The 21,757-nt window shown below is 40.4% G+C and overlaps 4 protein-coding genes across 6 annotated transcripts; 2 read left to right on the top strand and 2 right to left on the bottom strand.

Moving 5' to 3' along the window:
• polr3glb (RNA polymerase III subunit GL b) lies at positions 1-5,469 on the top strand. The gene is made up of 8 exons (XM_047034904.1): positions 1-249; positions 508-641; positions 787-916; positions 1,152-1,220; positions 3,230-3,286; positions 3,921-4,009; positions 4,180-4,296; positions 4,713-5,469. Exons 2-8 carry the CDS (start codon positions 522-524, stop codon positions 4,797-4,799), a joined length of 669 nt encoding a protein of 222 aa, XP_046890860.1. The 5' UTR covers positions 1-249; positions 508-521; the 3' UTR covers positions 4,800-5,469.
• A 3,871-nt stretch (positions 5,470-9,340) lies between these two features.
• Positions 9,341-11,770, bottom strand: LOC124478107 (class I histocompatibility antigen, F10 alpha chain). 2 transcript variants are annotated; one of them, XM_047036247.1, is made up of 2 exons: positions 11,418-11,770; positions 9,341-11,155 (listed from the first exon to the last, which is right to left on the bottom strand). In XM_047036247.1, exons 1-2 carry the CDS (start codon positions 11,467-11,469, stop codon positions 10,071-10,073), a joined length of 1,137 nt encoding a protein of 378 aa, XP_046892203.1. In that variant the 5' UTR covers positions 11,470-11,770; the 3' UTR covers positions 9,341-10,070. The 2 variants fall into 2 exon arrangements, with proteins under 2 accessions (XP_046892203.1, XP_046892212.1); XM_047036256.1 differs by having other exon boundaries at positions 9,341-11,110; positions 11,418-11,765.
• Positions 11,771-11,986: 216 nt separating this feature from the next.
• LOC124478127 (hereditary hemochromatosis protein homolog) lies at positions 11,987-14,807 on the top strand. Of its 2 annotated transcripts, none has more exons than XM_047036300.1 (2): positions 11,987-12,155; positions 13,185-14,807. In XM_047036300.1, the coding sequence occupies exons 1-2, from the start codon at positions 12,097-12,099 to the stop codon at positions 13,639-13,641; spliced, it is 516 nt and encodes a 171-aa protein (XP_046892256.1). In that variant the 5' UTR covers positions 11,987-12,096; the 3' UTR covers positions 13,642-14,807. The 2 variants fall into 2 exon arrangements, with proteins under 2 accessions (XP_046892256.1, XP_046892248.1); XM_047036292.1 differs by having other exon boundaries at positions 12,019-12,155; positions 12,641-14,807.
• Positions 14,808-18,841: 4,034 nt separating this feature from the next.
• LOC124478096 (thioredoxin-interacting protein-like) lies at positions 18,842-21,400 on the bottom strand. Its single transcript, XM_047036235.1, has 6 exons — positions 20,964-21,400; positions 20,591-20,666; positions 20,342-20,489; positions 19,739-20,098; positions 19,252-19,566; positions 18,842-19,142 (listed from the first exon to the last, which is right to left on the bottom strand). Exons 1-6 carry the CDS (start codon positions 21,211-21,213, stop codon positions 19,095-19,097), a joined length of 1,197 nt encoding a protein of 398 aa, XP_046892191.1. The 5' UTR covers positions 21,214-21,400; the 3' UTR covers positions 18,842-19,094.
• Positions 21,401-21,757: the final 357 nt, after the last annotated feature.

Here is a 21,757-nt window from a genome sequence, read left to right as displayed (position 1 = left end):
ACATCGAGATAATGTAAACAAAGAATATTGACCACCAACTTAAGGCACTTGTCTTCAGTCAGATGTTTGCAAAATATTACAGTTAAAGTTCAGATTTGATGGATTTTTAAAATGGACAGTTGTCAAGGAATTGCACGGGTTTCCAGCGATCCAAATTGTTTGGATATCGCTTAATGAGAAACACTCCAGTTGTGTTTTGCTTGCATCTTTCAAAGCCTTGCTAAGCTGTACGTGAAGTTTTTTAAGAAGGTAAAATGGGAGGGAAAATATAGTCTCCATTTCAACATTTCATTGTTTAATATTCTAGATCATTTGTATTCGCACGTTTGTGCATCTTGAAAGTATGTGCATTACCAGGTAACAGAAAGCAGGTTATGCGACCCAGTTATGTCGCATAACCTGATTTCTGTAATAGCCTACTGCCCTGGATTTGTCTCGATAGTTGGTTGGCATGTTTACGGACAATTACTAACCATCTCCGTTTTACTCTTCTTTCCCCATCCCAAGTTTATTGTTCCATAATGGCCGGTAGGGGACGTGGGCGGGGAAGGGGCCACATGAGCTTCAGTGTGGAGGCAGTCGGGATTGGGAAAGGGGAAAATTTGCCCCCATCCATTCTCCAGCCCACTCCTCTTTTCCCCGTAAGTTTATTCTGTCATCTGTGACGTGTATTTGATCCCTCTCATGTATTTGCCACAATAATATCTGACTACAAAGCGCTATGTGTTAGGAACGAATAATTAAAAGATAAGAAAGGCTAAAGTGAGTATATTTATGCCTTGGTAGCCTATGGAACACAAGCCGGTACCTCTGGTGATGGGAGAGGACTTAGAGTACATGCTAGCCCTGAAGCAGGAGTTCAGAGGTGCCATGAAGACCCTGCCATTTTACATCCGTCCTGCTGCCCCACAAAAAGGTCTGCTTGGCATGTCTATGACATGAATGTGTCATAGACCGAATCACAAACTCAGAATGTTATACATGAACGCTTTCCAGATAAACAAACATATTTTAGTGCCATCGTTTGATAGTAGTTTTGTCATAGTTTTATAGTGCTTGCCTTTGAAGGAGTGTGATCAGGTAAACACTTGAGGTATGAAAGTAGAGGGTCCGGATGGTTCTGTCCCAATACTTATCTCTTTAATTTACAGATGTGGAACGTTATTCTGATAAGTACCAGAACAACGAGCCTACGGACAATACTATTGAGTGGAACCCTGGTGAGTCTGCAGTGCAGCAAAGTTTAATTAACCTTTCATGGTGCTGAGATCCAGGACCAGGATGCTCATTCTTGCAGCTGCACCACAGTGATTAGCGTGTTTTACGAAAAATTGGCTGCATTTCTATAAGCCGCATCCCACCAGAATTGGAACTTTCTGTTTGTAAATTGGAGTCTATGCCACACTGGAATATAGGCCGACTGTGTATTTACCCAGCACTACTTTTGCATAGGACAGCTTGGATAGCCATCTAACTAGACAACATTCACAATCAGGGTGAACACTCAAGTGATCTAACTACAGACCATACATAGCATTACACATATCAAAACAGAACAAGGACAACAATATAACTCCGAACAATGCTTATCTAACTAAGCTAATGCCCTAAACTTTGTAGCTTTTCAGCTTGGCGTGGGGCATTCTGGGTACCAAGAGCATTGTTGCTACAATACCAACCAATGCACGAGTGTAGGCGATCTTACAGTATTGTGTAACACACTTCGGTTGTGGATAGTATATCCAGTTGTGATGGTTTGGATCATTTTACTGACTCGGTTCTTTGAATCTCGTTCAGTAAAATGAACTAATCTTTTTTCGAGTCATTCATTCATTTCAACAGCGAGAGGGGGGGGGGGGGGGGGGGGGGGGGGGGGGAGTGTTGCTCAACATTTTATAGCCAATTCCCTGGCCTAAATACGTACACTGCAAACATTTATCATATTCTCATGTATATGTTAGTGCATGTAAACTAGCAGATACAATTTTTTTTTTAAATCCTGCATTAAAATAATGCATCATGACAGTTTGGATGATTTGAAATGGTCATTTATTATCACACTAGCATTTAATTAACACGGCAAACAATTACACTGAACTCTAAGTAAAGTACAAAAAAGTTAAAATAACAAAACCTGTAATCATTACTTGTGAACAAATATCATTCACGTCTTACTAAACCTAGTCACGCAAAAGTGAACGAGGTAAACTAATCCTTTCTGTTTCCTCTTCTGAGCCTATGCAGATCACGTGAAAAATGATCCAATCCAACCATATGAAATATATCTCAAACGAACCTTCAAAGAGCTCGGTTACACTACCGTCGTTAGCGATGCTAGCTAACGTTAGTTTGCTACAGTAGCTGTATATAACATTTCACTGGGTCTTGCAGCTATTTGATTTTCTGAAATTATTATGAAATGTTATGTTCTACTATCCATTTGCCTACTTTAGCAAGTCACTATTTCCAAGCCCTGATAGTGTAACGATACAGTAAATTCTTCTTCTTTCAAGTAATAAGCCCCCGTTCAAGTGTTGAGCATTGAATTAGCTGCACGGTCTGTAGAGATTTTGGGACAAAGACACTTTTTAGTTCTAAAACCTATAACCTGCTTCAAAATATAAGCCGCACAACCACAAGAAAACAGTAAAATCGGGGTACAGGCCGCGGCTTTATTTCCGAAAAAGACGGTTTACGTCCTAACAAACTGCCACACAGAACATTTGCTCAAAGAAACTATTTGTTGGCAAATGTACAAATCAGAAAACACAAAAACCTGGACAATGAGTCTCATTATTCATGATGATGCCAAGCATGGTGAACGTTTAAACAGGGTGAGGGGGAGCCGAGACAAAACAGGAGAGAAACAGCTCAGCATGGACTAGGAGTAGCCAGCATTATCTGATTACCAGCATAATGTAGTTAAACAAAGATTAATGAAGTCAATAATATAATCCCATAAAGAGCATGAAATCATTCGCTGGTCCTTCCCAGATGTATCCGATGTAACAGAGTGTGAAACAGCCTGATTGAAGTTGTCAGGTGATCCAAACCATGTAAAATTGTGAAAATTAAAGTTGTCACTCTGAGCCTTGTTAGGTAACAATGTGTGGCTGCAGTCTCCAAACTGGATTTGATGGAGATATGCTGAAGCATCATTTTGGGAAGGTCTCTGCTGTGTTTGAAGTTTTGTCACTGTCCAAGAATGTGTATTTTGTTATCATTGCAGACTGGAAAAGATTGCCTAAAGAGCTTCGAATACGGGTGAGAAAACCCCAGAAAGAGAGTAAGTGAACTTTTATTTCCCAAATAATGTAAATTTAATTAACATTACCTTGATTGACATACATTTTTACGTTTTTATTCTGTACACTTTAAAAGCCTGGTCTTCTCTGTCACTCGTGTTACTGATATTTTGCCTCATTTGTGTCTATTGAAGGAATAAAATGCTTGTATGCAAGTTAAACAGAATACAGTAAATATGATCAATATTTCTCTGTCTTAAGTTATTAGCCTGGTCTGCCTCAGCTAGCAAATGTACCTCTGGTCCTCCTTGCTCTGTAAGTTCTGTGCATCTTGCATTGTATGGGTGAAATGGCACAGACACAGGTGTCTTGAGAGGAGCTGTGTGTGTGTGACCCATGGTCTTTCTCCAGAGACACAAGGGAATCCATTTGCCTTTCTGCTTTCCATGTGAAAGGAGAGATAAGATAAAGCCGTCGCAGGCAGACGACAAAGACACTTTCCGTCTCATGAAAAAATTATCCGCTTTTTATTTGTGGGGCTAAATATAGAGCAGTGTCGTGAATGAGTGGCATTTGAAGGGAATGGAGGAAGACTGGGGGAGGGGTGGGGATAGATGATGGAAATTTGGTTCCCTAATGGCTCTCTTATCTTCCTTTTTTATACCTTTTTCACAGACACCTTCCTTACTGTGGAGGTTCCAGTGGGACCCAAACCTAGTAAAAAATCCAGAGTGGACAAGGAAGAGATCATATTAAAACTGGAGGTTAGTCCTCACTGCAGCTGCCACAGTTTCTTCATCACTTGGCCATGGGCATTCAGCAGAAACATACCGAGCCTTGTGTTCTGTTGGCATGCAGCAAAGTACACGATTATGGGAGAAGCTCTTGGTAAAAACTGAAAGCATCGCAGACACAATGCTTCATGTGTTTTCAGAAGCTGGAGAAGAAAGAGGAGGAGGTGAGCTCGGATGATGAAGAGGGGGAGAAGAAAAAGCAAGAGGAGGAGGTGCAGGAGGGCGATAATGTGTACGACGAGGAAGAGTTTGAAGAGGTGTGCACCCTAACTTGTTTACATACCTTACCTTATCTTCGTGACCTTAGCCAAACCCCCAACTAAAGTGTTACTTTTAGTTTTTATTGACCAGGCACTATTCAAGATATCTTGGATTACAAAAGTGATGTAAATTTACATATTTTACATATATTATTCTACTTATTAGATCTGAAAACCTAATCACATTTGTTTATGCTTTGGACCAGACTTAATCTGAGTTTGGGAAATAAACTCTCAGGTTAACCTCCTCCCTTTGAGAACTGTGGGTGCATTTTCATATGAATACTGTTTGATAGGCAATGCAGGATTTGTGTTAAACCTCCATACAGAAGTTACCTCTGTGGTTCTCACCTGTGTGGTGAGCATCTTTGTTTACTCCTGAGTGTGTCCTAATAAATCGCTTGTCCCCATAGGAGACCGATTATATCATGTCCTACTTTGACAACGGAGAGGAGTTTGGGGGGGACAGCGATGACAACATGGATGAGGCTATTTACTGATGAAATAACTGGGCACCAAGCATGACGTTACTCAATGACTCCTGTGAGGGGAAAACATGTGACACTCCAGAACAGAGTTATTATAGTTATTGTTTTATTTTTGTAAGATTGTAGGTTTTTACATGACTTGTAATGTTTTATAATGTTAGTTGTTTTTTTTTTAATTGTGGGATGGTATATTTTCAATGGGGAAAAATAGGTATCAATTTTGGTACACCAACATCTTTTCTATAAGCGATCACCATTCATTGTCAATTTAAACTTTTGCACTATGTTTTTTAGAGTTTTACTGTTTTCAAGTCTGTTTTGAGACCAAAAGAGGGTCAAAGCTAAATGTTTTAGATGTCCCGTCAATGTTTTATTGTGTCGCGTATGTCTATATTTCTGTATTTTACAACATTTTGTAAGAGTTTTATATTAATGTTGTCTTAATCTTAATGTTTAAAAACATTTGTGCGGTGATATAAGACATTTACATCATGCACATACTTTCTTTGTTCAAGAAAGATGTATATAAAAAATGGCAGCTAATTCTTAATGATTTTGAGATATTTCTCTTGTTGAAGCAAAGCCTTCGTACACAAGTGCTCTTACCAATAGGTGGCGTCATACAGAGATATGCGTAAGCTCAAGACAAAACAAACCACTGTCAATACACCATGTTTACATAGCAACCACTACTTTATTATAGTAATCCAAAATGACTCATGATTACATAAAGTATACACTTCCTCCTAAACTGAAATTCATCATTCAAGGTTTTTTTGCACATAGGGGCACCCTAGATTGCATCGCATCATGTTTTCTTCACTGGAAGGGCAGCCATGAGGGTACTTTATCACATCTTGCACACACTGAGCCGCCAAAGAGGGCACTTTATCACGTTCATCTACCACAGAGGGCATCTAAGAGGTCCCTTTTTCTGCATTGTTTCCCAACATGGGGGTATCGGGAGCGATTGAGTCCACCAGTGGCAAGAATACATAGAGGGGGCAGGAATCGATTTTATGTAAGAAGCTCTTGAGACAAATAAATGCAGTGATGTGGGCAGTCTAGTGTAAATAGTGTGTGACAGGCTTACAGATGTTGCTGATACACCAGCCATCGTCATGGTGCTGGGAAGAAGCACAGAAACTAACATTGAGTACTATAGGTTTTACCTGGAGAGAGCCGCTACAAAGTGGGCATACATTTGAACATCTTGTGGGGGGACATTGTGATCAAGCGCAAGACCTAGATTAAATGGTCTGATTGATCCCACTGTATATCTGCCAGGGCTCAGTCTCAGGTTCTATTGGCAACCCTCAACTGGGATTCATAACTCAACCCTTCAATGGAAGGGCTCTTGCAGAAGATTTTAGACTGCACAACTGCTTTCGTTGGATGGGTACGGTTACTTTGCTCTGATACCTTTGTACTTATGCCCAAGGCTATTTGGTTAAGGGTTTTGTTTAGATGGTGTCGTAGAGCAATGGCAAAGTGATGAGAAAAGGTCACTTGAACATGTTTGGCCCCAAATAACCTGTGGCCATGGCAAACCACTTAGAGAAAATATAGAGGCAATGTCCCCTTGTGTGTGATCTTTGTCCTACTTCCTAAAAAGGGCTTTGGACTGAGAACTAAACATTCTTTTCAAGGGCTGAGCGTTGCAGGGACTCTCGCTGCTACAGGAGAAGGTACTTCTATCTCTTTGATGGTCTGTCTGAAGGACTCTTCCTCAGTAAGTGCCATTGTAAGAGAAGAGTGACCTTTAGACAAAAGGGCCCCACTAAATATGATTTGATTTAAGTGGATTTGTAGCATTTTGGGTAGAGATGTTCACAATGACCTCGGATTGATTTGTAATTCTAACAAATGGTATGATAATGAATCCTTGTGAAGACATTTCTCAAGTGTCTCATCAATTCTGATAATTCTTTAATAGTAACTGAAATACGTCTCTATGATATATGTCCTTGAATGTTTTCATGCATTGATAGCATTAATATGAAGGGACTACTTTCCTCAAAGTGCCCCCCAGAGGTTCCCCAGAGTGTATACATGACATGGAGACAAGGAGCTGCAAAAAACAGGTGAAAATAAAAGGGCTGCCAAAAAATTCTGCAAACAGTGAGACAAGACAAGTCATGCAAACCAGAGCCTAGCACTGCGATGCATTCCCAGACGAACACTCCTCTCAGTGAGGTCTGTCTGGAACACACATCAGAGCTCATGCTAAGAAACAGAAACAGCTTAGTGCTGTGGAAGATTACTAACGCCGAGCTGGGCTGAAACTAGAGCTGGCAGAGATGCCTCAGTGACAGAATGAGGGAGGGAGGTGGAGGAGAGAGAAAGAGCGCGTTAGAAAGAGCGAGAGAAAGTGAGAGAAAGATTGAAATACTACCTGAGACAGAATATAGAGAGGTGGGAGAGAGAGAGAGAGAGAGAGAGAGAGAGAGAGAGAGAGAGAGAGAGAGAGAGGAAGAGACAGAGAGAGAGAGAGAGAGAGAGGATAGTGAAAGTAAAAAATGCAGGACTGATGCACTTAAATATCAGGCTCTGCCATAATATCTGCCACCAAGATTCTTTGGTCTCTCAAAAGAGTCTCTCACCTGTCCTCTGCAAAGTGGATTTTTCATTCTTGAAACTAATATTTCCAAATATTTTGTATGGTCAACATGAGTTTAAAGGAGCTAAATCAATTAGTTGAAAATGAATCATTTCAGATATTGACATCACTTGAAACACCTGAAATAACCCATTTAGACCCAATAATCTAGTTTACTTTTCTGTCATTCTCAGACATTTACTTGTGCAATACAACAGTATAATCAGAGTAAACAGCAGGAGAAGGGTAATGTCTTGAACGCTCTCTCACACACCCTGTTCAGAGGGAGCTCCCTGAGCCACACCTCCATGACACACACTTTGGTGTTACTGTACATGATCTCTATTTATATATTCTCTCTAAATATACTACAGTATATTGTGGCCCTGGATGATCTGTTAAACATGACACCATGGGTCAAACCTTCTCAATCACCAGCAAGGATGGGATGGACTACGATAGGAACTTCATTTATAGCAACTTTATTGAAGTTAATTGATCAGGTAACATTGCATTGTTACATCAACAGTGAAAATCTATAAATGGTGCATATGCATAACAGAAGTATATTGAATGCATGTATGGAGCCAAAATATACGGTGGCCCTGAAGTGCAAATGACACCCCCTAATATGAGTACATCCCCCAAATGAAAACACTCCACCCCAATACGAGTCAACTCCCTCCAAATCGGATGACTTGTTCACCTCCCCCCAACACGGATGGATGCAGTAGGCTAACTAACAAGAAATATTAAATTGATCGACAGAAGTACAAAATGCCATAGCCTGGCAGAGTTACATGCACCAGAAAATTTGTTTGGATATCGAAGAATTCCATTTGGGGGAGCGTGTTTTTGTATTGGGGGGAGAAGAACAAGTCATCCGATTTGGGGGGAGTTGACTCGTATTGGGGGGGAGTGTTTTCATTTGGGGGATGTACTCATATTAGGGGGTGTCATTTGCACTTCAGGGCCACCGTATAAATATCTATGTACTGTAAATACATATTCACATACTAGATATGCGAAAACTTCATAATAAACATACATACATAACATACATAAAATACATACATACAAACATACATAAAAAATACCATCAGATATACAGATTATCTGAAAGGAGATTAGTCGTCAAATGTAGTTGCACTATTTATATTATTCAAAAATATGTTGCAACAAAATAAAAATAAATAGCCTAAATGCGTTACAACTTCATGTACTTGGTCAATGGCAAGAAAGCATAAGAAAATGGGAAAATTATTCAATTTTGAAATGTTGCTGTCCATGTTGAAATCTACCAACATCTTTGTGCATTTATGATGTTTAGGATTTAGTAAAGTAAATAAAAAGTGTATCAGACATCCCACTATTTTTTTTCAGTTCCAATAAAACTTTGTGCTGCAGAAAATGTCTCCAGTACTCCACATAGTGGCAAACTGCAAACATTACACTGCATGAATGGAAGCAGCTGTTTTCACTCTTTTCAACTGTAAATCTACTTATTACTACTGCACCATAGTCCAGTATTTCTAGTTTAAAGACCACACCAACAACACATTGTTAATAGTTTCAAGCATGAAACTTAGTGAAAAGAATCAAGGGACTGTCCCCAATCAAATGTCTAACATGTTTACCTTACGGTTCTGAAGGCTTCCAGACTTCAATGTCAGAAGTAGAAGATAATCATGCCTTAGGGAGTAGGGCTATGAATCAGAAGGTTGTTGGTTCGATTCCTGGCCGTGCCAAATAAAGTTGTGTCCTTGGAATAGGCACTTCACCCTACTTGCCTCGGGGAGAATGTCCCTGTACTTACTGTAAGTCGGTCTGGATAATACCGTCTGCTAAATGACTTAAATGTAATAAGAGGGAGAAACTCAATGGGTGCTTCCGCAGCTTTGCTGCTTGGATCCCAACAAGTTAGTAAACTGGAGACATAGTCAGCTCAAACAGATTTTAGAATAAGTCACATTTTTATTGTTGATGTGGTGCAAAAAATGGTTTTGTCAATATCTATTAGAAGGTATCATCGAGAAAACACATAAACCAGGTGTCAGAACAAAAGGATGGATTCAGTTTTTTGATCATCAATATTTTATGAGGACACTGTCTGAGAGCTGGTCCCTGAATCCCTTGTTTGTGTTTTTGTACAGGGTAAGAAGTCACTTCCTGAGCAATGACTCATTGGAAGAGATTCATAACATTACATTTGTTATGTAAAAAAATACATTAAATCCTCAATTCATCTTGTACTAGCATTACAAAAGTGTAAAATGAAAGAAACATTATTCTCATTATCCTGTGTCAGCGTAAAACTTCAACCAAACAGAAAATACTGATGATAAAATCAGCCTGGTATACCATTTCTGCCCTGGTGTAGACCTGTGTAGATCTTCCAAATGTGAAATGTTGTGTCTAAAAACCTCCATCTATTCCATACAGATTACTGGCAATAGCAAACTATCAGTTGTCATCTGAGATGACACAAACTCATTAACAGAAAAAAAAGAAAAAAGAAAAGAGAATTAGAAAATTATAGAAGAATGGACTCAAATAAGCGATAACAAATGCAACAACATCCTCTTGAATGTATTGAATATACACTAAAATACAATGTTATCTGGGGTGGTTACAGGCTAATTGTTTTGCCATCAGTAATCCCAACAAGAGGAAGAAAGCTAATATCAGCTGTCAGAGTGAGGTAATGGATTCAGTTGCACATTCTCTTGATCAACATTAGCCGGCTGCTGCAGAGTTGTCCTGGAGTCAGTACGTCTCCTTACCCTCCTAATAAATAGGAAGAGGCCGGAAACAATCCCCCCAAAACTCAAAATTGGTATGATTACCAAGACACACAAGATCATGGATATGGAATGTTTGTGTGAGTTCTTAGGTTGCCAGCTGATGTCCAGCCTGTTGTCCATACTGAGGTGAGAAGCGGTGCAGGTGTAGTTGTGTCTCTCTCTCAGCTCCTTGGAGGTGATGTCCAGGGTCTTCCTGACTTGGTACAGTCCATTCATGTTGGGCAGCACTGCCCCCCCTGTGAGCTCCTGCTCTGCTACAGCCTGGCCGTCCCTCAGCAGGGTCAGGTTGATGTGTCGGGGGTAGAAGTCAGTGGCCAGGCAGCTCACCTGAGCCCCTCCAGGGACTGCCTTCTCTATGAACCTGACTCTGGGACGCACCCTACGAAGCACCAATTTCTTTTTTCTTTCTAAGAAATACTTTAATTTTTGAATGCAAACAGGGAGATAAAAGGTTGAATAGCGCATTTTGACATAAATAAGCTTCATTTGATCCCATTGCAACTGCCAAGGATTTCCAGTTGAGTATGAATACTCTGTCATGTTGTAAACCAATCCATCAGCTTCAACTCCATCACAAGCATCCCTGAACATCATCTGGGCTGATTCTCCATCGTCCAAAATTTCACAACCTGCTTTTCTCTGCTGGACATGGACACCTGTAGTCAGATTAAAGCGCTGTTTTACAATACTCAATCTTCTTTTCATGCTAATGTACATGTTATTTAAAACAAAAACTCCGTCCTGAGCGATGTCATTGGGATGTGTGTTTGCTGAATGCCTGGATTGAACTAATTTGTTGATGTTAGAGTCAAAGTAACCAACTTGAACATCATCCAGCATCAGTACAGCAGTGAATTCTGGAAAGGGTGTCTCTCCTGTGATGTATGTCGCCAACATCCACAGAGAATGTCTTCCAGAACCTGAAAGAGGCATGGAACTAAGCTCCTCCTTAATGAAAACAAGATCTAAAACATCACAATCTATTACTAGTCTTATTTATGTACTGTTGTTTGTTTAGTTTTTTACACAATTCAGCTCTTTAATTCAGCATGTTTAGAATGTAATTCAGTTTGAAAACATTATACCAAATGTAATTGAACTGATAGCAGACTATAACAAGGTTAGATGAATGACAACTATGTGCATAAAAATGTTCATAAAGAATTTCTGGAAATGTTCACGTTAGTCAAACAAATACAACTTAATCATTAGTCATTCTTATCGTACCTGCATTTGCAATGGTGTAGAAAGAAAGACAAAACCAAAGATCAAAACGCATTTTTAGACTATTTTCCTAGTCGTAGTAATTGTGCCTCCTTTCACTTTCACCCTTATTGTTCCTTGTTCATGTGAAAGTTATTCAACCAATCAAATAACATCAGGAAGCTTGTCTCTGATGGGAACTAAAACCAATGAACAAACAGCATCCTGTATGGTAATACAATGCAAATAATAAGTATGCTTTAACTGTTTGTGGGAGGCTGCCGCCAAAATCTACAGTGTGTAAATTGAGTTGATTAATGAGTTACGGTTATTTTAAAGATGTTAAGGATTACACCTTTACTTTCAATGGTTATTTGTTCCTAATTCACAAAACATTCACAAAAAATATAAGTAGTGAGATATACGTACCATGTCCAGTTCAGCTGGTTTCTGAATAAAATATGGCCAACTGCAAAGTAGGTTTCTGCAAATGTTTTGTTCATGGGAACCGATCTAGAAGCTCCAGATTAATTCAATAGTCAGTTTGTGATGGTGGAATGTACCTGGAGACAGGCCATATGAACTGGTTTGTCTGGATCAACAACATTAAGAGGTGAGCTATCAAGGCTTATGTTTGGCTCAACAATGTTCTTCGGAAAACATTCCCAGAAGGCTTCAAAATAGTGAACACTTAAAAAAAAACATGGGGACCTTCTGGGTCTTTTTTATTAATTCTTTCTTTGTGCACCATTGTGATTGCAGGTAAGAACCTTATGGACTATGTACTTTATACTATCTTATGAAACAACTGATTTTGTATATGACAATCAGCCATATTATGGTAGAGCGATAGAATAGGCTCTTTGACATGCACTACTGGTACATTATTATACCTACAGTCCTGTCATTATTTGTGAATATAGTGGCCATATGCACAGTAAACAGTAAATAGTGAAATGCTAGTGAACATAGGTATTTTATATTTGATGAAAAGTTAGTTTCATGTTAGTTGTCAGTTTTGCTTTTCCATTTAAAGTATGTCAACTGCCATATTGAAATAACTTAAGCCAGGACATGTTGAAGATACCTACTGTAGTAATAGTTTTCTCCTTGTTTTGAGGTTTTACAAAACATTATCTGTGGGTGTAAGTGTTACAACTTCGAAAAGTGTCAAAAGATAGCAAAAAGGTTTTTCTGGAGTCATACTGTAGACAACATCCAACACAATCTAATATATTTATATTCAGTTTTTCAGGTTCTGGAAGACTTTCTCTGTTGATACTGGCAACATATCACAGGAGAGACACCATTTCCAGAATTTACTGTTACATTGATGTTGGATGATGTTCAAATTGGTTACTTTGACTCATCAGTTGAGAAGCTAGTTTTTTTCAGACAAGAAGGAACCAAAAAGGAAAAGCACATACTTCAGGATGGAGTACATGCATTAAATTACCATTACTTTGCAATGCAAGAAAGAATGAGTTCTCTAACACAAAGCTTTAATTTGACCACAGGGATTCATGTATATCAGAGAATAGCAGGATGTGAAATAATGAACAACAGTCCATAAGCCCTAATGGCAGGAGATGCTTGTGATGGAATTGATGTTGATAGATTTCATTACAACATGACACACTATGCATACTCTACTGGAAATACAATATTGCAGTTGCAATTCAATGAAATAGAGTTCATTCATGAAAAAATTACACAAACATTCCACTTACCCGCTTGTGTAAAGGGTCTGAAATATTTACTAAAAAAAGAAAAGAAATTGGTGCTTTGTAGGGTGTGTCCCAGAGTCAGGTTCATAACGAAGGCAGTCCCTGGAGGGGCTCAGGTGAGCTGCCTGGCCACTGACTTCTACCCCCGACACATCAACCTGACCCTGCTGAGGGACGGCCAGGCTGTAGCAGAGCAGGAGCTCACAGGGGGGGCAGTGCTGCCCAACATGAATGGACTGTACCAAGTCAGGAAGACCCTGGACATCACCTCCAAGGAGCTGAGAGAGAGACACAACTACACCTGCACCGCTTCTCACCTCAGTATGGACAACAGGCTGGACATCAGCTGGCAACCTGAGTTTTCACGTGAACATCGTCTGACCATCCTTTCCAGCTCAGTGGTGTTGATGGTGATGACTGTGATGGTTCTCAGCATTGTCATGTGCGTGACGTGGGTGAGGAAGTGTGCTGACTCCAGGTCGGCTCTGCAAAAGCCTGCTAACATCGACGCCCCCCCCTGAACAAGAACTCATCCACTCATTCTGACGAGTGATATAAACTGTTATTTAAAACTCTTACTAAAACTGATAATGATGTACAATTGGTTTCCCGTCTGCCTGCAGTACATGTTTCTTAAGACTATCTTTCAAAAAGAGCCCAAGAGAGTCTCATTCTGTATACAGATGTATCACTCTGCAGTCTGTACACACACATGGGGTCAAACCAGAGTCTTAATGAAAGCTGATACACAATGCAACACATGGACAGTGCATGTACAGCATGCACCCAGCATACACACACTGTGCACACATATGCACAACGTTTTGACCAAAATGTGTTACAGAAGTTTGCAATGACAGATTGTAATATTTCATCTGATTATGGACAGTACAGTAATGTATCACACCATGAGTTGAGTGGATGCTTGGTTCAGTGTAGTCAACCAAATTTACAGTCCTGTAGTTTAAAACAAATCACAATTTCCTTCATGTCCGTAACACTGAAGTTTGAACTGACATCAAAAAGGTTTTTGTGACCAAAAAGACTAGTGGGCTTCAGCTCCTAATATGGAGATGATACTTTTGAAATCCTGCCAGCCACCATATAAACCCCTGCCAGCTCTATCCCACCCCTTCCCTCTCCAGCCCCCTCCGTTCCACATCCTGCCCCCTCCATTCCCCTTCAGTGATCCCTGTGCAGAAGACACAGTGAGTCAGCGGAAACATAAAGTGCATCCCACCAGCATCTTGTTACACTCACCCTCTTGAGATTTCACAGATGTCACAAATGGATCACATGCTTGACTGAGCAGTTACCCCCGACTTCTTCACTATTCTTCGAGTCGCACGCTCTTATGGCTTATGTGAGTTCTTTTTGTCCTGCAAAATGTTGTGTTCACAGGTACATATTTGAGAAGAATGCAAAAAGTGCTGAATAGACAGAAATGTAGCTCTGTTTGCAACATTTCTTTCATAACCTTTGCCATCTCATTGCAATCCGGTAATCAATGGAAAGTGCCAATGTGGTCGACTATTGGCCCAGTTGCTTCTCTATGCCTTTATCTCATTGACTTGAAGAAGACATGCTGATCATTGTGACCTTTTGTGGGTGAGTGTGTTGGATAACCAAATGCATACTGAATCATCACTAAAAATAAACTTCGAAAGTTCACTATTATGTCATAGCATATAATAACTGGGCTGGGACCATTTCTGAAAAAACATTTAAATGGGAAAACACTGGAGTTTTTTATTGATCTTGGAGTGATTTTAAGGGTTTGTACCCACAAAGACTCTTGTTGACAAACTTGCTATAAATTATTTATGATTCATCTATGGTTTCTGACATGCCTGACATCTATGGTTCCTTCCAATTACATGCCTGGTGCATGTAATTGGAAGGATTAGATAACATACTCAATTTCAATGTGCCCCCAGTCTGATACACATGTAGCCATGAACACAGAGGGGATACTTCAGCAAATCCAAACTGGACATGAGCAGGAAATGAGGAAGTGAGAAGAGGTATTGGGGAAAGTTTCTGGTGGATGAACAATGCATCTTAAGGTGCTACATCCCTATTAGTTTTTCCCTGTCCACTTTTAATAGAAAATAGGTGACCCAAATATTACTCCTACAAGAAAAGGTTTAAAAAGCCAACCAACCTTTGTAGATAACATAAACATTTTTTGTGATTTATTAAGAGGACTTGACCACCTCAGCCTTGTCTTAATTTATTTGGCCTTTGGTTTTGATTTTGGTTCAGTTACTGGACCAGCCTGGGTTGGGTTACCAAAAGTGGCCTTTCGTGTCAGCACATTTGGGTTTAGTAGCAGGTGGCTAATAAGTTCTTGGTATTGAGCACTGATATAGAGGCACCACAAAGTTCACGTCCACTGACCTATGACGGCAACAGGCCACAACATAATGTACATTGTCTTCCTAAAAAATAAATCATATCCTCAGTGTTCAGTTTAATCAAAAGTTCTTACAGTACTGTACCATAATGCTAAATAATGCAAACAAGCTTCAAGTTTCATTCGAAGGTAGCTGTTTGAGTCAACATTTCTGCATATCTTAACTTGAACTTGGGACCACTGTATGTCTCCTGCACTCCACATAGTGGCCACCTGTTACCACTCCACAATGCTGTTCAGCTATTCTCACAATGGCCGGGTTTCCCAGATTCCTTACTTTTCACACAATTTCTGAAACCTGACACTCAAACACCAGAACCACACCTCAAATCTGCAAAACCATACGCACATTTTTGAAATTTTCAATTTCATAAAACACTTTTTTCAAAACATAACACACAATTCTCCACGTAACACACACAATTCTAACAGGAAGCATCTTGATTTCCTTTTTAAAACACAACCAATCAAAATTACACACTATTTCATCAGTGCCTTACACTAACTCCTCACATGTGCAAACACTCATTGCTTTACTCAACACCAACCAATCATGGCTTTAGAATAGGCCTATAAATAGCCTAATTTGAGTTGATTTGAGTTGAGTGGTGGGTACAATTTAAACTAAGATCTTCTTAGGAACGTTCTAAGAGCGCTGTAGAACGTTCCTAAGAAGATCTCAGCGTTAAGAGCTTCTCAACGAATCTGGGCCAATGTCTTACTGCTGAAACAACTCAAGGGTTTAACTGCTGTGGCCATAACAACAATATTTCATTGTAACCCCACTTTTCAAAAATAAAAATTGCATTCTACTACTACAATTAATAAATACAATATTGCAATAAAACTATTGCAATAGTTATTCCATAGTTTACTTTGTATTCACAAGTTCTGAGATTACCATCAGATTGTAAGAAATTGTAAGAAGGGAGCAGGAACTACAGTAGCAGTTCTGTGTGTGACAGTTGAAATGACTTGGTCTTCGTTTTCCAGAACCTTAGTCTTGTCTATCTGCAATGACAGTTCCCACAGATGCCAACTTTACGTAACTGCATGGTAACGGCAAGGTGGGTGGGTTAGGAGTGCAAGCATCAACATGGAAGACCTACTTGGCTTTGTCTGTCAGGCCAGCTCTACTGTTTGTGTACATATGTTGGCTGCCTCAGTAGACTTTTAGAGAAGGCAGCTTGGAATTAGGTAGAAAGATAGAGGGATGGAGGGAGGGTGGAAGAGAGAGTGAGAGTGAGAGAGAGAGAAAGAGAGAGAGAGAGAGAGGTGGTAAGGACTGGTGGGAGGAGAGAAGGCCCTGTTGGGAACAGCTGCAGACGCTAGTAAACAACAGCATTGGGTTTCTGGTGGGAGTTGCCGCTACCCAACTTGGTGAGGTTGTCATTGCCAATGATGTACCACCCTACCCCCAACCCATCTCACTTCTCCAATCCCTTCACCATGTTTGATCCTTTTCAAGCTGCAACAGAATATACACTTAGTCAACCTTGTTAGAGAAAGGTTAACTTTTATTGAAATGTCTTGGATAATTCATAGAAATATGTAACAAGTACTACAAGTTTCAGATGTAAGTGTGATCTTTAGTATGACATGAGGCTGCAGGTGTCAGGGGAGCTGACAATGTACAATACACAGCCCATTGCTGTAAGCTAATGCCCCACGTATATTGTCAAATAGAACATGGTGCAAAAACACTCATGCAATTTATTGATGGATGGAAATCCATCTAAATTTCATACAAAAGTTAAATTTTAATCTTGGTTGTATCATTAAATTTCAGTGGACTTACATCTGAATGCATTTATAACCTTCCAGACTCATCCCGATACATTCCGTACATCTGTGTTCCATGGAAAAATATGATGTCTGAGTGCGCTTGTGTACGTAACAATATGGACTTTCACAGGCAAAGCAACTAACATGTTCTATCAAGTAACTGAAGACTACTAAATACATTACCTCACTGCCATCCAAGACCACCTCCATTGGTTCTGCCATGCCCACGTGTTGTAATAAAATCCTCCCAGGGTCTGTCCTAAATTTGTTTCCCAATTCAAAAGTAGATATGAAGCAAACACACATGCAGGCATGCACGCTCCCATGGAAACAGGTGTTTGTCAGTTTCTCATGTCATTTTGGCCTGTCCTTCTCATCTGGTCACTTCCATGGCTCTACGTAGAAACATGCCAATCAACCTTTCCCCCACTTACTAACAGACTTTTCTCTGCATCCACCCTGAGTTGTTTTTCATTTGCCACAATGTACATACATAATGTAAACATGTGCAGAACTACACAGATATTGAATCAGGTCATTTAGAAGATATATTCTGTTTACCTGCTCCCTGCAGACAGGTATTGAGATATAATGATGAATTTGAAAGAGGCAGCTCTTGAGTACTAAATAGAGACATTTCACACAAGTTTCAGAAATATCTGATGCTCATAGTAACTGTGTCTTCACCTTTTTACCCTCTGTACATCCTTGTGTAAACATGGCTCTGCCTTGACCTCAACTGACTGAACTATAGGGCAACATGTTGATAATAGTCAACTGAATTGGTGTCATAAGGACTTTTTACTGGTGTCAAGGTCTGTCACAACACATGATATGGCTTATATGCACTAAAGCGTCACCATATAAATATTATTGTTTATGGTTGAGGCTGGTGTAGTGCAATTAACTGTTCTTGAATCACAGTAGGCCTACACCTGTTGTTGGAACAGTATTTTGGCTTGGCTCAAATAGGTCAAGCCGTGCGGAACTGTTCATTCATATATTCATTTAAGTACCGAGAACATATTCAGTATGATCTGTTCTGTCAAATTTTATTTGCATATAAAAAATTAATCTTGAAAAAAATCATACTCTTTGTATTGAATTTCTATATACAGTTTCAAAACATAATTTAGATTTCTCATTAGTGTAGTCTATTCAATCAGCTTGTTTGTGCTTTGAACACATGGAATCTACAGTACATTCAAAACATAGTCAAAACTACCAAGGAAGGACCTTAAAAAAATACATTATCATTTTTACTTGTATAGCAATCTGCCACCACAAAAAGTGCAACAACACAATATGTCTGACTGCATAGTCTTGCATTGGCCTGGTTTCTACAAACAGTGGCTGCTGTGCCCAATTTTAAGTGTGGGTGACAATTCTAATGTTGCATCAGTCGTGAGTCTAACACAGCAACTCTCTGACTGCTCAACACTCAAGTACAGAACTAACGTGGAATGACTTGAGGGGTTAAGGTCAGATAACTTACAAATATGTCTCAATGCCGCAAAATGTGAACTTCTGTGAGGATTTTATATGACATTGAGGTTTTACATTCAACGTTGGAGATTGTGAGAATAGCTGAGACCGGAGTATAATTAACCTGTTCTGAGACCAAAATCTTAGTCTCTGTTCCATTGTTGTTTTGGGGTTATGGTCCCGCTTCTCCAAATTTCACAGCTGTGCTTCCCTTTTACAACTTTACAGTCTGACCTCTAGTCTTGCAACAGACAGCACACACTTTGGTTAAGTCGACAGGTTGTGACTTCAGCAAGGCTGAAGAACATGGTTGCTGCCGTTGACCTCCTCAACAATCTGTGGAAAGACGTGCACAAAATGTAAGAGAAAGTATAATACTTCAAATTCTTGAACATGGTCTTGCTACCCTCTCAGACCCCGGCCTTGTGACAGACACACAGCTCACCTCGGAGTACGCCGGGGGTGGGGGGTACGGATGGGCCGGCGCCCTCATGAAGAGACCGTCTTCCTCGTCTATGTTGCAATCATCCAGCAGCGGGGTGAGCGGGCTGTCAATGCGCAGGTCGCGGGAGATGTTGCTGTAGCTTGGGGGCGCAGAGGGGAGCCTCATAGACGCCCAGCTGCTGGAGGGGCTGGCGAGCGACCCGGCCTGGCTGCTCATGCTGTTGGTGCGGCTGGCGAAGCCGCTGAAGGGGATGGTGCCGATGACCAGGGGCAACTCCATGATCAGTTTATCACTACCGGGGATGTGGAGGTAGATCTGGAGGAATGACAAGGGACCAAAGAGAGAGCGAGATATGGTTACAATGAGTGGCTTTACGACTTTGTTTCAATTCTGAACAACTAGTTTAAAGTAAAAATGAGTGCGGGACATTAACAGCTCAGCTGATACGTTCACAAAGAGCTCATCTGGGGAGTCCAGTACTGCTCACCATGAGAGTGTAATCAACATGGATGATGTCACAACCCATCAACGAGGGTTTAAGTTTGGGCACACGGAGGGTCTTGCCCTGCCACATATCGCACATGCCCGAGATGATGTGGTCGCCACGCACGGCCGACAGCTTCTGCCGTAACACCTTGGTCCTGCCGCCAGCCTGGTAGCTGTGCTTCGCTATGATGGCCGCCTTGGGCACCACGATGCGCGAGCATTTGTTCTCAAACTTGGCGTTTATGCATATCTCCTCGCCTTCGCAAAAGCCCTTGCGGTCGATCTTGGCGCTGATGGACACCTGGCCGTCGGGAATGAACATGCAAGTCACCCTCTTCTCTTTTTGCCCAGCGGCTGGCATCTGGATTTACGTGGGGGGAAGAGGCAGCGAGTGAGTGAGAACTGAATTATATGGACACGTCTCTTTATTCCTCATTTTTATTATTACTGTGGAGGGTTTTGGCATTTGGGAAGTTCCAAAATTCCAAAATCTAAATTCCAAAAAAATCATGAAATTCACTGCTGTAGTAATGAAATGTAAAATCTTTGATGTTTCCATAGTAGTGTGGTAGTGAAAGGTCCTTCTTGAGGTCTGCTGGTGTACCTGGAGGTCAGGTGTGTTGACATCCAGAGGCTCCTCCACCTCAAAAGGTTGTTCACACTGCAAGGCCAGTTGGGAAGGCCTCTCCATCACTGCCTTCACATAATACTGTACGTAACCAAATTTACCTTTGTAGGAGGATACTAGTTGCCTGTGGACGAAAAGTCAGATGAAATCTTCTAACCCTAAGTAAACAATTATATGTGTAGGCTATGCTACAGCCAGGTCACAGCCCAACGATCGAATGCTTACCCTGACTGGGGCAATTCAAATGCAAACATGAACTCGTATCTGTTTCCTGGTCGCAGAGTGACATAACCATCAGCATCTGAGGTCAAATTAAAAACACAGAAAGCACTTAATTATTGATTATTGAGAAGTAGCCTACAATTCTCACGTATGCTTCACGTCGTCCTTATTGTCATTAATAGTTAGTTTCAAAATGCATGTCTACGTTTCGTAAAAAATATTTTTAACATTTTGTAAAAAATATAAAAAAGCACTCAAATATTTTTGTGCAGTGTTCCGCCTTCGCACACTGCAGTAAAAACCGCTGATAGAAAAAAGGTCACACGCATTGGGTAGACAAAATAAATCTCAATTTAGCTATAGTTCAAAATATTACCTCTTAGTTCACGATCTAGCCGAACTGTGTCTTCGTATTTAAGATAATCGATTTCTTCATGACATCTCTGCTTTCCTTTTGTGTATCCCACATAGGCGCATCCAATGCCAAACACTCGCATAGCGGATAACTTGGTCACCTCCGACACTTCAACAACAATATTCCCGGCTACTTTGTCACCACTGCAATAAGTCTTAGTAGGGTCATGGAAAATGATATCAAAGGTCTTCAATTTCTTCGTCATAACCATTTTAGATATTACCGTTTATTACAGCCGATAAGGAAAAACAAAATGTATCTGTTGTATCAGCTCTTTAGCTAGTTAAATGATTTACTGCAGCAAACGCTGACACAATGGACCTTCTCTATGTCTGATTTTAATATTGTGTAGGTTTTGAAGCTGGCGTACATTTACTCGAAGTCTGCATGGGCTTTATATGGATGGTGTCTGGGCATCCCATAGCCACTTATTACTCACACTAGCATCTCGTTACAGTCGGTGCATGCGGCTGGGAAATGAGTGAACTGAGTACAGTGCTGTCATTGGTCAACATGGCACTGTTGTATCACTTATAGCCAATCCACTTTCAGAAAGTGCGCGTGAACACCTCGTGTAGTTTTTCGGTAGGAGTGGCATTGGTACCCAGAACATGACCCTCAATAATAACATACCTTACGACCAATCGTTGGTTAAAGATGTGCAACATGTGCTACTGAAAATGGTCCTCTGAATCAAACTCAACAATTATGATTAACGATTGGTCGTATATGGGTCGTATTGGGTATGATGTAAT

This window comes from Hypomesus transpacificus, chromosome 2 (assembly GCF_021917145.1).
Source record: "Hypomesus transpacificus isolate Combined female chromosome 2, fHypTra1, whole genome shotgun sequence".
NCBI classification, from domain to species: Eukaryota; Metazoa; Chordata; class Actinopteri; order Osmeriformes; family Osmeridae; genus Hypomesus; species Hypomesus transpacificus.
The sequence above is the reverse complement of the archived record's forward strand: the minus strand, read 5'-3'. Positions and strand labels throughout refer to the sequence as shown.